Source organism: Sinocyclocheilus anshuiensis, unplaced genomic scaffold, assembly GCF_001515605.1.
Source record: "Sinocyclocheilus anshuiensis isolate Anshui unplaced genomic scaffold, SAMN03320099.WGS_v1.1 scaffold922, whole genome shotgun sequence".
NCBI classification, from domain to species: domain Eukaryota; kingdom Metazoa; phylum Chordata; class Actinopteri; order Cypriniformes; family Cyprinidae; genus Sinocyclocheilus; species Sinocyclocheilus anshuiensis.
In genome coordinates this window covers 22649-38800 of record NW_015539883.1, presented here as the reverse complement: position 1 = coordinate 38800, position 16152 = coordinate 22649, and the positions used below count along the sequence as shown (strand labels likewise).

General features: G+C 42.2%; 1 protein-coding gene across 1 annotated transcript; it reads right to left on the bottom strand.

Moving 5' to 3' along the window:
- Positions 1–1343: 1343 nt before the first annotated feature.
- Positions 1344–2282, bottom strand: LOC107685493 (olfactory receptor 146-like). Its single transcript, XM_016482092.1, has 2 exons — positions 1937–2282; positions 1344–1807 (listed from the first exon to the last, which is right to left on the bottom strand). The coding sequence occupies exons 1-2, from the start codon at positions 2280–2282 to the stop codon at positions 1344–1346; spliced, it is 810 nt and encodes a 269-aa protein (XP_016337578.1).
- Positions 2283–16152: the final 13870 nt, after the last annotated feature.

Sequence of the window (16152 nt, the reverse complement as noted above, 5' to 3'; positions counted from 1 at the left end):
AGGGGGGCGGGATCGGGAAAGGTCCACGAGCCAGGACTCGAACTCAGGATGCCCAGAGCGCAACGGCACTATATGTCGGCACACTGCCCACTAGGCTATTGGCACCGACAACAGTACCTTAATAATAATAATAATAATAATAATAATAATAATAAATACATTTTGTTTAGTATAGCGCCTTTAAAAGGGTGCTTTATCAAAGTGCTTTACAACACAAGCAAACAGAACAATCCAAATTAAAACACAAAAATACAGAACGACAATCAGTTAAAAGCAAGACAGAAATTGAATCCGAAATCACCCGCTCATAACCTCATTCACTATTCCCTACATTAGGCCCCTAATACAGTTCACTTCAAGGAGTAAATGAAAATGAGTAAATGAAAGTGAATTCGGACACTGAGTGTACCTAAAGACTGCCGCTTTTGCATATTTTGTGCTTGCTGTTTAATAATCATTTGAAACTGGCAGCTCCACTAGTAAGATGAAAGGATTTATTTGAACTATGTCATGGAAATTATGTATAACCCCTAATTAAACAACCTGTATAGTATTACGTTGTGTGCCGTGGACGAGTGCTTTGTAAAATGAATGGATGGATGGACGATTCAGCTGTGGGAGCCATCTTCTGGCGAGACGTAGCAATTCTGGCGAGACTCTCACAGTGCATTATGGGTATTCTCTAGCCTTTGAGCATACATCAGTTGTACACTTCTTATTGCTGTGCATTGTGGGATTAAATGAGTGCACTCGATAATGTCCACTATTGTTTCAGACACCACTAAAAATGGCCCTATTTAAGGGTATAGGGGGCGATTTTGGACTCAGGGTAAATGTCTAGTTTGATTGTTGTATTCAGTTTTGGTGTTCATTTATTATCTCATTAGTTCCCTTTGTCTGATCTGTCTACTTAAGTTCTGAGTTTTGTGCTCTTGGTTGTCCATCTTCATCAATATATTATGTGTGCAAATGGTTATCCGTGATTATCTCCTAAGTTTTGTCATTAAAGATCCTGTTTCTCTTTCTTCCTCATTTTCGTGAGCTTTTATCAGCATATTACGTGGCAAAAATTGCCTTTTGTGCTTGTAATGAGCCAAAATTAACATGTGCTTTTCTTGTCATTTATTTTATTTTTTCCTTAGGTAATGTCTGCTTACAACTTCATTTAGTTTACATTTTTAGTAAACAATTCCCATACAAACACCTGATAAATACTGAAAATAACTTGAGTACAGAATAAAGTGGAAGTGTTTGCAGCATTACAATACTACAGCTAAATAAGTTTTCACATTCACAAAATCCTATAAAAACACATTGACTATGTTGTGAAGATACGTAATCTGTTAAAGAATTCGATTTTTTCTACACCAGAGTTTAACAATCTTTTGTCTTATCTCTTTGGTTTGTAAACCATATACTAAGGGATTTAATCCTGGTGGTACAATGTGAAACATTATACTAGCTAGTTTCCTGCTGTCAGCGTATTCAGGGAAACGATGAAGAAATATAAACACAGCTCCAGAAATAAACATGATTAAATAAACAGCTAAATGAGTGCTGCAGGTTTTTATGGCTTTGCTGTTCAGTGCTTTGTTTTTGCTGGTTATACATACAGCAACAATCTTTACATACGTTATGAATATTGATACTGCTGACAGACTGAGTGCAATCACAGTATAAATAATTCCGAAGATATTGTTAATAATCACATTTTCACAGGACAGTTTAAACAGTGAGGCATTGTCACAGAAAGGGTTTTCAATTTTATACCTACAATGAGACAGCCGCACAGAAAGGCCTATCATAATTGTAACCAGAAGAAATGCCAGGCCCCAAGCAAATGCTGATAGTTTAATAACCATTTTATTGGTCATTATGGCCGTATATCGCAGTGGATTGCATATAGCCACATATCTGTCAAAGGCCATGATCATCAGCACATAGTGGCATGCTGATGTAAATACATGCACAAAATAAGCTTGAATAACACACTCCACATATGATATATAGCGCTCTGAAGCTTCCTTTAAAATGTCTTGTAGTAAGCGTGGCATAATGACAGTGGTCCCTATTATATCATTCACTGGCAAGTTACAGAACAGAAAATGCATTGGGTCATGCAGATTCTTCTCTGTTGAGATTAGAACTATAAGTCCAATGTTGGAAACCACTGCAAAGACATAAGCCAAGAGAAGCACAATGAAAACAGGCTGAGATGACTGAGGTGTAACTTTCAGTCCCTCCACGAGTAGAATGCCGTGTCTGAATGTCAGGTTGTCCATTTGTTGCTGTACACAAAATCTGCAAACAGAATAACAAACATAATACTAATTACATATCATCTTAAACATATAATTCACTTTGAGTATAATGCACATGATAAAAGAAAATCACTTCCCAGTTTCACTTAAATTTGACGCTTTACTTAGCATGATCATGTGTAAACTGCATATAGGCTTAAAGTATACTGTTTTTTTTGAAAGTTACAGTATATTGCTAAACATAATAATAATAATAATAATAATAAAATAGTTCTTACAGATGAACAAAAGTGAATAACAACCACCTCTATCAGTATTCAGTTTTAATTTAGAAATGTAACCACAGCATCTTGCCTCACTCTGCCTAAGATTATCCCTATAATGATTAGGTCAAACAGTTTGACTTGTTTTTTTTCAAAATAGTCTCAACAATATAATGCCCCTTGCCTTTTAATGTCTGGTTTATATGGGATTCTCTGACATTGTCATCACTACACTGGGGAAAACCAATTCATAGCATTCGTTGCTAAGAGCAGTAAGGCTGTTGATTGAGTGTGTTTGTAGCAACAAGAGAAGTTACTTCTTACTTATGCAATATGATTTATGACCCCAATGATACATTTATTTTCTAAAATTTTGGCCAAAATTATTTTAGAACTAGGTAGTTGCTTTGCATATGCACAGATAAAAAGCTTCATATTGAAGAGTAGCAGCCAGCTCTATCAGTATTACATTTATCCTGATAAATTGTTAACACTTTATAATAACTTTCATTAATAAATCATTAACAAACATTATATAATGTTTAACTAATCATTACTTAATATATATTCACAGATCTAGAAATATGAGATAATGTGCTTGTTAATGTTAGCTAATGAACTTATTAAACATTACCAAATGATTAACAGATCATTAATTAATGTAAATTGAGATGCTTACAAATGTCATTAAACTTTCAATTCATATGATCATGCATTAAAAAAAAAATCAAATGATTTTGACAGATGGTTTACAATGATTAAAAGCTTCATTAATAAATAATTATCAAACATTATATAATGCTTAACTGATCATTAGTTAATGTTTACAAATGTCATTAAACTTTCAATGTGTTTTAAAAATCTACAAAAGATTTTAACAAAAATTACACAATGATTACAAGTTTATTTGTTAATGTACTGTTGAATGCTTACAAGTGTCATTGAACTTTAGTTCACATATTAGCTAATGCTCATTTTTACATTTACAAATGTTGTTAAAATATAGCTTAATTATTAATTTTAAGCACTTCACAAACTATGCATGTTAATATATTAATTAACTCATAATCACAGTCTGTAAAGGTCATGTATTGTTGTGTAGACTTCTTCATCAATTGTAAATGATTATAAACATTTACTAATCATTCGTACCTTCATTGTCACAGTCTTCAGCGGGTGTGCCCAGGATGGCCACCAGATGACTGTGTTCTGTGAGCACATGGCTTGTGTTGTGTTTGTTTGTTGCCATGTGCTCTCTCCTGTCTATTGTCTTGCCCCGCCCATCTTGTTACCTCATTAAAGTTACAGTATATTGCTAAACATAATAATAATAATAATAATAATAAAATAGTTCTTACAGATGAACAAAAGTGAATAACAACCACCTCTATCAGTATTCAGTTTTAATTTAGAAATGTAACCACAGCATCTTGCCTCACTCTGCCTAAGATTATCCCTATAATGATTAGGTCAAACAGTTTGACTTGTTTTTTTTCAAAATAGTCTCAACAATATAATGCCCCTTGCCTTTTAATGTCTGGTTTATATGGGATTCTCTGACATTGTCATCACTACACTGGGGAAAACCAATTCATAGCATTCGTTGCTAAGAGCAGTAAGGCTGTTGATTGAGTGTGTTTGTAGCAACAAGAGAAGTTACTTCTTACTTATGCAATATGATTTATGACCCCAATGATACATTTATTTTCTAAAATTTTGGCCAAAATTATTTTAGATTGCTTTGCATGCTTTGCATATGCACAGATAAAAAGCTTCATATTGAAGAGTAGCAGCCAGCTCTATCAGTATCCTGATAATCCTGATAAATTGTTAACACTTTATAATAACTTTCATTAATAAATCATTAACAAACATTATATAATGTTTAACTAATCATTACTTAATATATATTCACAGATCTAGAAATATGAGATAATGTGCTTGTTAATGTTAGCTAATGAACTTATTAAACATTACCAAATGATTAACAGATCATTAATTAATGTAAATTGAGATGCTTACAAATGTCATTAAACTTTCAAGATCATGCATCATGCATTAAAAAAAAAATCAAATGATTTTGACAGATGGTTTACAATGATTAAAAGCTTAAATAATTAATAATTATCAAACATTATATAATGCTTAACTGATCATTAGTTAATGTTTACAAATGTCATTAAACTTTCAATGTGTTTTAAAAATCTACAAAAGATTTTAACAAAAATTACACAATGATTACAAGTTTATTTGTTAATGTACTGTTGAATGCTTACAAGTGTCATTAAACTTCAGTTCACATATTAGCTAATGCTCATTTTTACATTTACAAATGTTGTTAAAATATAGCTTAATTATTAATTTTAAGCACTTCACAAACTATGCATGTTAATATATTAATTAACTCATAATCACAGTCTGTAAAGGTCATGTATTGTTGTGTAGACTTCTTCATCAATTGTAAATGATTATAAACATTTACTAATCATTCGTACCTTCATTGTCACAGTCTTCAGCGGGTGTGCCCAGGATGGCCACCAGATGACTGTGTTCTGTGAGCACATGGCTTGTGTTGTGTTTGTTTGTTGCCATGTGCTCTCTCCTGTCTATTGTCTTGCCCCGCCCATCTTGTTACCTCATTATTGTTTAAGTTGCTCCACCTGTGTCTCCCTCGCTAGCCTCCTCGTTTGGTTTCCTATTTATTCTCCTGGTGACTGTAATCCTGTGCTGATCCGTCGTTTTTCATTGTGTGTGTTATCCTCGCTTCATCTCCCCGCACGCACCGTGACAGAATGGATCAGCCAACATGGGGACTCAGCGGAGAATGGGCTCACACCGACTACTGGTCTCCACTCTCTCCAGCCCCCTCTACCAGCGCATGCTCCAGCTGGATACCTTGAGCTCCCTCCGTCAACGGGGGACTGGTCTGAGGGAGTTCGCCAGGGAATTTAGGAATGCTGCAGAGGGGCTGGGCTACAATGACTCCGCGCTAAAGGACTTATTCAATTATGCCCTTGATGACCATTAGTCACTGGAGCATGTTAGGATCCGCTCATGTATCCTTTGAGGGGTTTGTGGAGTTCTTGGCACGTTCCCCCGAGGCGGCGGTGCCAGCTCACGGTTTCCCCGAGGCGGCGGTGCCCGCTCACAGTTCCCCCGAGGCGGCGGCGTCCGCTCACGGTTTCCCCGAGGCGGCGGTGCCTGCTCACAGTTTCCCCGAGGCGGTGGTGCCCGCGCACAGTTCCCCCGAGGCGACAATCCACGGGGCGTCCGAGGCCTCGTCTGCCGCACCCAGTACCTCACACCCGTTCCCGGTTGATCGCTGCAAACCAATCCTGGGCTGATACGCAGCATGCAGAAATCCCCGCTGATGTCGGTGCGAGTGGCGTGGTCAGCTCGCAAGGCTCCTGAGGCATCGGGGCCCACTGAGCTTCCCTCCGAGGCGGCGGGGCTCGCTTCTGGCCTTCCCGAAGCGACGGAGTCCGCTGATGATCCCTCCGAGGCGACGGGACTCGCTTCAGGCCTTCCCGAAGCGGCGGCGTCCGCTCACGTTTCCCCCGAGGCGGCGGCGTCCGCTCACGGTTTCCCCGAGGCGGCGGTGCCTGCTCACAGTTTCCCCGAGGCGGTGGTGCCCGCGCACAGTTCCCCCGAGGCGACAATCCACGGGGCGTCCGAGGCCTCGTCTGCCGCACCCAGTACCTCACACCCGTTCCCGGTTGATCGCTGCAAACCAATCCTGGGCTGATACGCAGCATGCAGAAATCCCCGCTGATGTCGGTGCGAGTGGCGTGGTCAGCTCGCAAGGCTCCTGAGGCATCGGGGCCCACTGAGCTTCCCTCCGAGGCGGCGGGGCTCGCTTCTGGCCTTCCCGAAGCGACGGAGTCCGCTGATGATCCCTCCGAGGCGACGGGACTCGCTTCAGGCCTTCCCGAAGCGGCGGCGTCCGCTCACGTTTCCCCCGAGGCAGCGGCGTCCGCTCACAGTTCCCCCGAGGTGGCCGAGGCGGCGGTGTCTGCTCATGTTTCTCCCGAGGCGGCGGCGTCCGCTCACGTTTCCCCCGAGGCGGCAGCGTCCGCTCAGAAAGCTGCAGAAGCGGCGGTGTCCGCTCACGTTTCCCCCGGGGCGGCGGTGCTCGTTCACGGTTTCCCCGAGGCGGCGGTGCCCGCTCACTGTTTCCCCGAGGCGGCAGTGCCCCCGGAGGTGGCAGACGAAGCTGCAGTGCTACCCGGTTTCCTATTTATTCTCCTGGTGTCTGTAATCCTGTGCTGATCCGTCGTTTTTCATTGTGTGTGTTATGTCTGCATGTAGTGCAGTTCCTAGCCTGTCTGTCTGTTTTACCCCCTCGGGGTTGTTTTAGTTTGTTTTTGTTTAATTTTATTATTAAAAGAAAGAACCATTCATCCTGCACTTGAGTCCTCGCTTCATCTCTCCACACGCACCGTGACATTCATGAGCAGTCATTTTGATGGCAAAAATTATCCCAAATGACCCAAATGACAAATTTACCCTATTTTCACATCTTTACAAATCATTAATTAATCATTTGTTCATGTTTTTGCAGTACCCAGTCTAAAGTTGAGACTATTCATCATTTGTAAATGTTTATAAACATTTACCAATTTTTTGTATCTTTATTGGCACTGGATTTTTAGCTACTGTAACGTTTGTGTAAAGGGTGGTTAGTTAAGTTTAGCTAAATGCTTGTTAGAGACATTACACACATTGTAATTTGGGTGCAAAACATGTTTTTATTGTTTTATTGTTTTTATTGTTTTATAGTATACTATTGTGAATCATTAAACAGAATATTCCCTGAATCATGTTAACAGGAGGGGGAAAAAACGTCTCGGTTATGTACGTAACCCTCATTCCCTGATGGAGGGAACGGAGACGTTATGTCATGACAACATATGGGGTATCACTTGGGAGCCCAATCATCTCTGAGTTTAAGAGAAAACGCCAATGAAAATTGGCTAGTGGATTTTGCGTGCTGAGCCACTCCCCATGCACACGGGTATATAAGGCGACATTGTGCATCCACGCATTAGGTTTTACGCTGAGGAGCCGAGAACGTGTCCCGGCAACAGCGAATGGTTCAAGGTTGTGGCATGGGGACATAACATCTCCGTTCCCTCCATCAGGGAACGAGGGTTACGTACGTAACCAAGATGTACCCTATCTGTTGGTCACTACGAGTTATGTTGTGATGACATATGGGGTCTTTGGAAAGCGCCACAACCTGAACCCCGTCACAACCCTGTGGCGCTGCAAATGTTGACGAGCCATAGCATGTCAGGACAAAAGCTACGCTAAGGTGGTAACCTTCCCAAAGCCCCAGTGCAAATTCACTGACCTTGGTACCAAAAGGGACCAATGGTGAGTACATCGTTGCTGGAGAAGGCCATGCTGCTGTTCCGCCCACAAACAATTTTTTTGAAAGGGATTTCAACCTTCAGTGAAACATTGCTTCAAATCAAATCTTTGTTCTTTCAGCCTGGCAGAACAATGCGGAAGCAAGCCTTATAGGGAAAAGGTCGCTACGGAGACCACATCCTACCCATAGGAAGGATCGAGACATGAAAGTCAGGTTGATGGTACATGGTACATGTCCTTCAGGTTGATCGCTGCAAACCAATCCTGGGCTTGAATGCATTTGATAATACGTTTCTGCATCAACATCTTGAACGGGAGCTTGTGAAGGGCCCGATTCAAGACTCGCAGATCCAAGATAGGTCGAAGGCCACCGCTTTTCTTGGGTACGATGAAGTAAGGGCTGTAAAACCCCTTCCTCTTCTCGGCTGGAGGGACCGGCTCGATTGCATCCTTCACCAACAGGACAGCAATCTCCTCGCGCAAGACAGAGGCATCTCAGACTGCCACCGAAATCTCGAGAACGCCATTGAATCTGGGAGGTCGCCTGGTGTACTGACTCGTGTAGCCGAGTCGAACCGTCCGAATGAGCCAGCAGGACGGGTTGGGCAACGCAAGCCACGCTCCCAAACTCCGTATGAGTGGCTCCAAAGGGACAGTCGACGTACCCGCAGTGGTGCAGCGATGGGGAGTTGTCTCGCTGTCATCGCCACCTCCTGAAGAGCAGTCTCCCACATCTCCGGGTTGCCCATGTCAGGGCTGCTTCATCGTATTCTTGGAGGACATAGCGGGGGTGCCGCTCTCCTGCATGGGGCTCGACGCGCCGGCTTCGACGGTGTCTCAGCGCAGGGCGGAGCCGAGGTGGAGGACGCAGGAGGGTTGTGAGCGGTTGTGAGCCGTGCTCCATGCCGAGAAGCCAATCAACCAGCTTCGAGCACTCAGGGCTGGGCGGTGTAGTCACCTCCAGTCCAATGCTCATGGCTGCCCAGGCAAGCATGGCCGACAACTCTGGGTCCGATTCGGCAGTGGCGACAACACCCAAGGGGGGCAGCCCCGCCGAATCTTCATCCTCAAAGGCCGATAGCCCATCCCCCGATGCTGCGATCAACATCTGATCCTCAGGCGACCCACCGAATGACACGCTGGGACCTGCGCGAGACGGCCCAGCAGAATCACCCAGCAGCCGCACAGAACATGCGCTGCGAGAGGAGTGAGAGGTCCGTGGGGCATGGCCCAGGGGGAGAAGCTCTCACTGTCACCCTCAAACCTCCCAGAGCGCTAGCCGGCGGTCCTCTGCTCGTGGCAGAGAAACCGGGACGGGTAGCGGCAGGGGGGTCTGCTCCACTCCCCTTGAGGAGGGAGAGACACGATCGCAGTGATGCCATGGACATGCATCCGCAGAAGATCCACGAACGCCGCTTCAGCGTGCTGAAGGCCCAGACACTGAAGACAGCGATCGTGGCCGTCGACAGAGGACAGGAAACGACCACATCCAGAAGAACACGGATGAAACGTCATCTTGAAAAACGCGAATCGTCCATGATTTGCTCTTTTAAAGGAAACTGCTCTTTTAGCTGAAGCGCTCAGGGGAATCGCTTCTGACAGGGACACTTCTGTAACGCGCCGTAACACCAATCAGGAACAGCCTCTTGTTGCACTCAAAGATGAAAGACTTTGTAGCAATGCAATGAATATCATCAACTACTCGGCTCCGAAGCAAAAATCTAATGAGTGGATGCGCGCTGTTGCCTTACATACCCATAGGCACGGGGAGTGGCTCAGCATGCAAAATACACTAGCCAATTCTCATTGGTGTTTTCTCTTAAACTCAGAGATGATTGGGCTCCCAAGTGAGACCTCAATATGTCATCACGACATAACTCGTAGTGACCGACAGATAGGGAAGCCTGGTTGAGATGCCAGTTGAAGAGAGAGCTAGATTTACAGTAGTTGTCTGCAGTCAAGACCCTCAGAACCTCATCAAGAGGACACATTGATGTTGAACGATACAGATCCAGAAGAGGAAACTGAGCAAGCAGCAGTTCAGGAAGACGACGTGTCATCACAAGGGTAAAAGGTTGAAGTAGCAGATGATGATGAAGAGAGTGACTTGGAAATTCCCCCACAACCTGCCCTGTGAGAAACAGAAAAGCTAAAAAAGATGTAGGTCAGCCTAGTATTGTAGATAGGGAAAACGTAGAGTATATTAACTGATTAATTTAATTTTGTATGATTTAATTTCGACGAGCGTCTGAGGTGGAGCCAGAGTGCCTGAGGACTGAGGCAGAGCCGGTGTGATCAAGGACCAAAGCGGAGCAGGGTTGGGGGAAGGAGAAGCCCGCTGAACCCATAGGGGTGGAGAGACGGAGCACAGCGAAAGGCTCGCAAGTCCGTGGCATAGGCAGAGTGACTACTGACCAGGGTGGAGACAGAGGGATGAGGGAGCCTGTTGAAGCCTTAAAGCCGAAGGTCTCTGGTGGAGCCGAGGGTGGGAAGAGCCAAGGCAGAGCCGACAGGTTGACGCGCCAAGATGGAGTGATGGGACCAGCAGCGGAGCTGGGGGATCCACTTGTTTAGGCAAAGCTGGTGACCTTAAGACCTGAGGCTTCTCCACACAGCAAGGTGTTGGAGAGAAGACGAGGGGCTGAGGCGGGGCTGAAGGACTGGCTGAGGTTTGCAGTGGAGGTGGGAGAGGGAGACTGGGCGGCATCAATATGGACAATTCAATGTCTGTATAGACCGATGATACAGGCATTATGCTGGATAGAACCAGCGGTGATGATGAGGGTACAGATAATTTCAGGTGGCAACGTTTGGGAAGCAGTACCTTTTTTTTTTTTTGAAATTACAGGGATATTTTATAATAATGATAATAATAATACAACAAATAAAATAAAAAACAAAACAGCTAAATACAGAGGAAAAATGTTGTATATAGAATATATAACTCTGAAATAAGAATAAATCACAGGGTACATAGCATACTACAAATATCATTTGTAGAATGATATTTGGGATTGGGATTGGGAACACTCAACTTCACCTCTATCCCTTCCACGCTAGATTTTTAATTCCCAGGGATAACATATGTTCCGCCTCTACACGTAGTTATTTAAGAAAGGGCTCCCAGATCCCATGAAATTTAAATGTTTTTTCACTGGGCAACTGAAGGGGTAATGGCTGTGATCCACTGCTACAAAATACACTTGCGATCACTGTATAGCAAAATTTGCAAGAGATAAGTACCTTTAACCCTTCTATGGTGTTCGGTCTGTGGGACTCATTTTCACTTTTTGTCAAAAGAAAAATTATGCGATTAATTATTTTTTCAAACTCATACTCATTGGCCTTGGCTAGTTTTCTGTGAAGAACATATATCAGAACAAATTTTCAATGACCACACACTGTACACCCCCCCTACACGCTTATATTACATACAGGATGTTCGGGTCCACTGGACCCGGAGGTAATATAAGAGTGGAAATTTTAGGTCCTGTGTACCTTCAATCTGTCCTACTACTGCCTGGGACTGCTATTAGTGTGTGTATGTGTGATTATGTGTGTGTGTGAGAGAGAGAGAGAGAGAGTCTGTGAGAGTGTGAGTGTAAGTGTGAGTTTTGTGTTTATGCCCCTGCTGTTGTAGCACTTTAATTCATAAATGTGATCTAACAAAGGTAAAGAGCAAATATCAACCATATATGCTGTTTATATTGCTTGTAATTGGGATGAAGTAAACATCTGTTGAGTGTTTTAACTTTTTTTTTTAAATTGTGCTGAATTAAAAACCCAAAACTTCAGCAGGTCCACCAGACCCATGAACACTGGCTGAATAACAAACATATGAACACCACACAAGTGTTAAAGCCATGAGGAAGTTCCTATGTATGGCCCAGTAGACAGATGTTAAGCCCCTTTCGCACCGGAGGAACCTTTTCATAGTTCCACCAGAAAGACTCGGGAGGTGATAAGATTCAAAATAATATTTTACAAAACCAAGACATAAAAAATATAATTCTTTGGCTTATAGCACTTTAATTCATAAATGTGATCTAACAAATGAAAAGGGCAAATATCAACCATATATGCTGTTTATATTGCTTGTAATTGGGATGAAGTAAACATCTGTTGAGTGTTTTAACTTTTTTTTTTAAATTGTGCTGAATTAAAAACCCAAAACTTCAGCAGGTCCACCAGACCCATGAACACTGGCTGAATAACAAACATATGAACACCACACAAGTGTTAAAGCCATGAGGAAGTTCCTATGTATGGCCCAGTAGACAGATGTTAAGCCCCTTTCGCACCGGAGGAACCTTTTCATAGTTCCACCAGAAAGACTCGGGAGGTGATAAGATTCAAAATAATATTTTACAAAACCAAGACATAAAAAATATAATTCTTTGGCTTAGGCCCCATCCGTAGCTTGAATCTGTAGGTTGAAGATTCAGCTATTACTGCCGAGATGAAGGCAGGGGCGGAGCCTACCCCTGCGTGGACAGGGCCAACCTGGTGGTGGTGGGGAGGATGGAGGGGAACGTTAATGTCAGTATCTGCAAACACAAGGAAGGGTGAGTAAAGAGCTTATATATTTCTCGTGTCGAGTGACGATTGGCTAGATCTAATTGTAATGCGTGACGTAGCATTAAATCTTCCTAGTAGAACTTGCGCTAAAGCTTCCATTTCCTAGAACTATTTGCGGAAGTACCAGGATGCTCGCGCGTTCGCACTGCAGGAACTAGGAATGATTTTAGTTCTAGGAACTCCTTTTATGGGAACTAAATTAGCTCCTACTTCAGAGTAGGGTCTAAACCTGCGCTATAGGAACTACCAGTGACGTAAGTGTACGTTGATTGGCCGAACGCATGTGGGAAAATGCAGGCACCCGTCATTTTTAAAAAGCCGGATGAACACACAACAGTTTATTATTCACGGAGCAGTTTACAGTAGGCTACAAGATGGAAAACAGCGACCATATGTAAAAATGCAAGTTGCCGTAGTAGATTTAATCTCTTAGTCCTCTTATTTGCTCTTTCTATCGCATAACTTCTACCTTTTAATTCTATCTCCATTATCACGAAACCCAGTATATACATCAAAAACACAGCTCCGATCACGGTGTCCTCCATCCTTTTGTTGTTTATGTTGCTAAATTATGCGCTTAAATAATGTTGCTGTCTGCCGGCTTATGTCACTTCTGAGTTCCTGTTGGTGGTGCGAATGCAACCAGGAAAACCTAAAATTCCCGGGGTACTATCCGACAGGCTATTTCCTATAACTTAGTTCCTAGAACTATGCGGTTGCAAAAGGGGCTTTAGGTCCTAACTGCAGAGGGCAGGAGAAAATCTCCAACTCTAAGAAAACACCTAACCAGAACTGTTGGACCTTGGAACACCCCCAAAAGCAATGCACGAGGGTTCCCTCAGCAACCTTACATTTATTACAGAGGCTGGATAAATTGGGGTTCATTTTGTGCCTGCGTACCGGAGTAATATGAAGCCTATGCAATATTTTGAAGTGCATTTCCCAGGATGCATTATCTGCTAAATAAGAGGGTGTTTCGCATGCCGCTCTCCAGTCTGCTACAATATCAACAATATCCCCAATATCCATTTCCCACAGACCCCTGACTTTATTTGAATTGTCCTTGTTTGAACTTATGAGCATATTGTAAAAATATCTAAGTGCTGACTAGGAAGATGATTTTTCAGCTGTGCCTCCAATGTCGATAGACCCATACCACTTGGATAATTCTTTAGTTTTTTTTGACAAAAAGCTATGTATTTGGTGATAAGTAAAAAAAAAAAGTTTCTTATCAATACTATACTTTGTAATAATCTGGTCAAAGGTCATCAACTTATTGTTTTCCATCACATCACCTATGACACAAATCCCTTATTTCTTCCAGATTGATAGCCCCTCATTCAATCCAGGGGGGAAATCTGGGTTGTTGGGTATAGGTGTTAATGGCGAAAGATGTGCGAAATAACCCTTTTTATGTGCTAGCCTCCACACTTTAACCATATTATTAAGAATTATATTACCTTTGATTAAATCTGATAATTGTGTGGATGAGATGTATAATAAATTCAGAAGGGGGACAGATCCTATACCTGCTGCTTCTGCACTAATCCAGGTTGAGTTAGGTTTGTCTAAATGCCATTCCAGTATAAAATTTAATTGAGCAGATAACTGATATAATTCAAATGAGGGAGCTTCCAATCCTCCCAGTCTACTAGGAAGTGATAGAAAGCTGTATCTAAGTCTATGCCTTTTTTCCGCCAAATAAAAATTGTAACTGAACTGTGTAGTTGTCTTAGGGCTCTGCCAGGAAGCAAAACAGGGAGCATCTGAAAGAGGTATAGCAGACGAGGTACAATGTTCTTCATGACAAGGTGAATATGCCCTAACAATGATAATGGCAAACTGCACCATCTATCCAGATCATTAGTAATAGATCGGATAACTGGACTAAAATTGAATTTATAAAGATCCAATTTAGGTGAGGTCTTTATATGTAAACCCAGAAGGAGATCACTTAAATGGCAATGGAACCGCCAAATCTGAAGATGGGGCATCACAGAGAGGCATTGCCTCTGACTTTGCAAAATTAATTTTATACCCAGAGACCGCACTTAAATCAGAGATACAATCTATTAATTTGGTAGAGTTCTGTGGTGAGTCTAAATAAATTAATACATTGTCAGCATAACGTGAAATCTTGTGGATCCTTTTCCCTAAGGAAACCCCATTAATGTCAGAATATTCTCTAATGGCAATCGCTAATGGCTCATTAGCTAATACAAATAACAGTGGTGACAACGGGCACCCTTGTCTGATCCCTCGGGATAAGGTAAATTTAGTAGCTCGAACACCATTTGTAATCATACTAGAAGCGGGGGTGTGTATAAAATTTTAACCCAATTAACAAAATTATTCCCCAAACTGAATCTGTCTAATACTGAAAATAAATACGGCCGCTGAACCATATCAAATCCTTTCTCAGCATCTAATGAAATTACTATGCCCCCTTTTGCGTAAAGACCTGACTAATTAATAATATTAAGTAACCGCCTAATGTTATGGGATGAAGATCTCACCTTAATAAAACCAGTCTGATCTATATTAATAATAGTGGGAAGCACCAACTCAAGTCGAGTGGCTAAAATTTTCACTAGTATTTTGACATCTACATTAAGCAACACGATAGGACAGTAAGATCCACACTCCTCAGGGGGTTTACCCTTCTTCAGGAGGACACAAATATTAGCTTCCAGCAAAGAACTAGGCAGATTGCTAGAATTGTATGAGTACTGCATCATATCATGCATAGAGGCAACCAAAGAGTCTTCAAATTTCTTGAAAAATTCTGCTGTGAAGCCATCAGGCCCTGGTGCCTTCCCATTTGCCAGTCCCCTTATACAGTTAAAAATTTTGCTGATTTCAATTGGCCTATTAAGAGCCTGTCTTTGATCTTCAGACAATGTCGGAATAGACAAATTGGCAAAGAACTTATCTAGTAATTCACCTTAATATCACTCCAGTTGGGAGGTGTAGAGTTTCTTATAAAATGCTCTGAAAATTCTGTTGATTGATTCATTATCATGACATAAATTCCCAGCGTTATCTTTAATGGTGGAGATTATTTGAGCCTGAGAGCATCAACGTAAGAGGTTAGCAAGATTTATGTTGTTTATTCGCAAATTCATACATCCGTTGCTTTGCAAAAAATAATGATTTCTCTGCCTTTTTTGTGAGAATAGCTTCAAGGGAAATTTGTATAGTTTGGATTTCTGCCAATAATTCATCAGAGGGGAATATATTATATCTAGAATGAAGATCATGGAGCTTAATTTCAAGCTTCCTTTTCAATTCAATTCAATTCAAGTTTATTTGTATAGCGCTTCTCACGATACAAATCGTTGCAAAGCAGCCCAGGAAGGGCTCCTGATCCCCAGTTCAGCCCGGGGAGGGCTCCTGATTCTCAGTTCAGCTCGGGGAGGGCTCCTGTTCCCGAGTATCCTGGCAGCTTTTAGAGCCTGTCTATAGCTGGACATACTGTTTTTCCACGCAACTCTAAAAACTTCCAAGTTAGTTTTTCTCCATTTGTGCTCAAGACTACGAGTTTTTTTAGAGAATGGGTATTACGGTTGTACCATGGCGCAGTACGTTTTTCTTTAACCTTTTTACATTTGATGGGGGCAACAGCTTCTAATGTATTAGAGAAGATAGTGCCCATGTTGCTAGTCATTTCGTCTAGT

Coding starts and splice junctions, on each gene's coding strand:
- LOC107685493 (XM_016482092.1), bottom strand. CDS start 2,282: ATGGACAACCTGACATTCAGACACGGCATTCTACTCGTGGAGGGACTG. Junction 1,808..1,936: donor ATCAGCATGCCACTATGTGC/TGATGATCATGG, acceptor TTCTGGTTACAA/TTATGATAGGCCTTTCTGTG.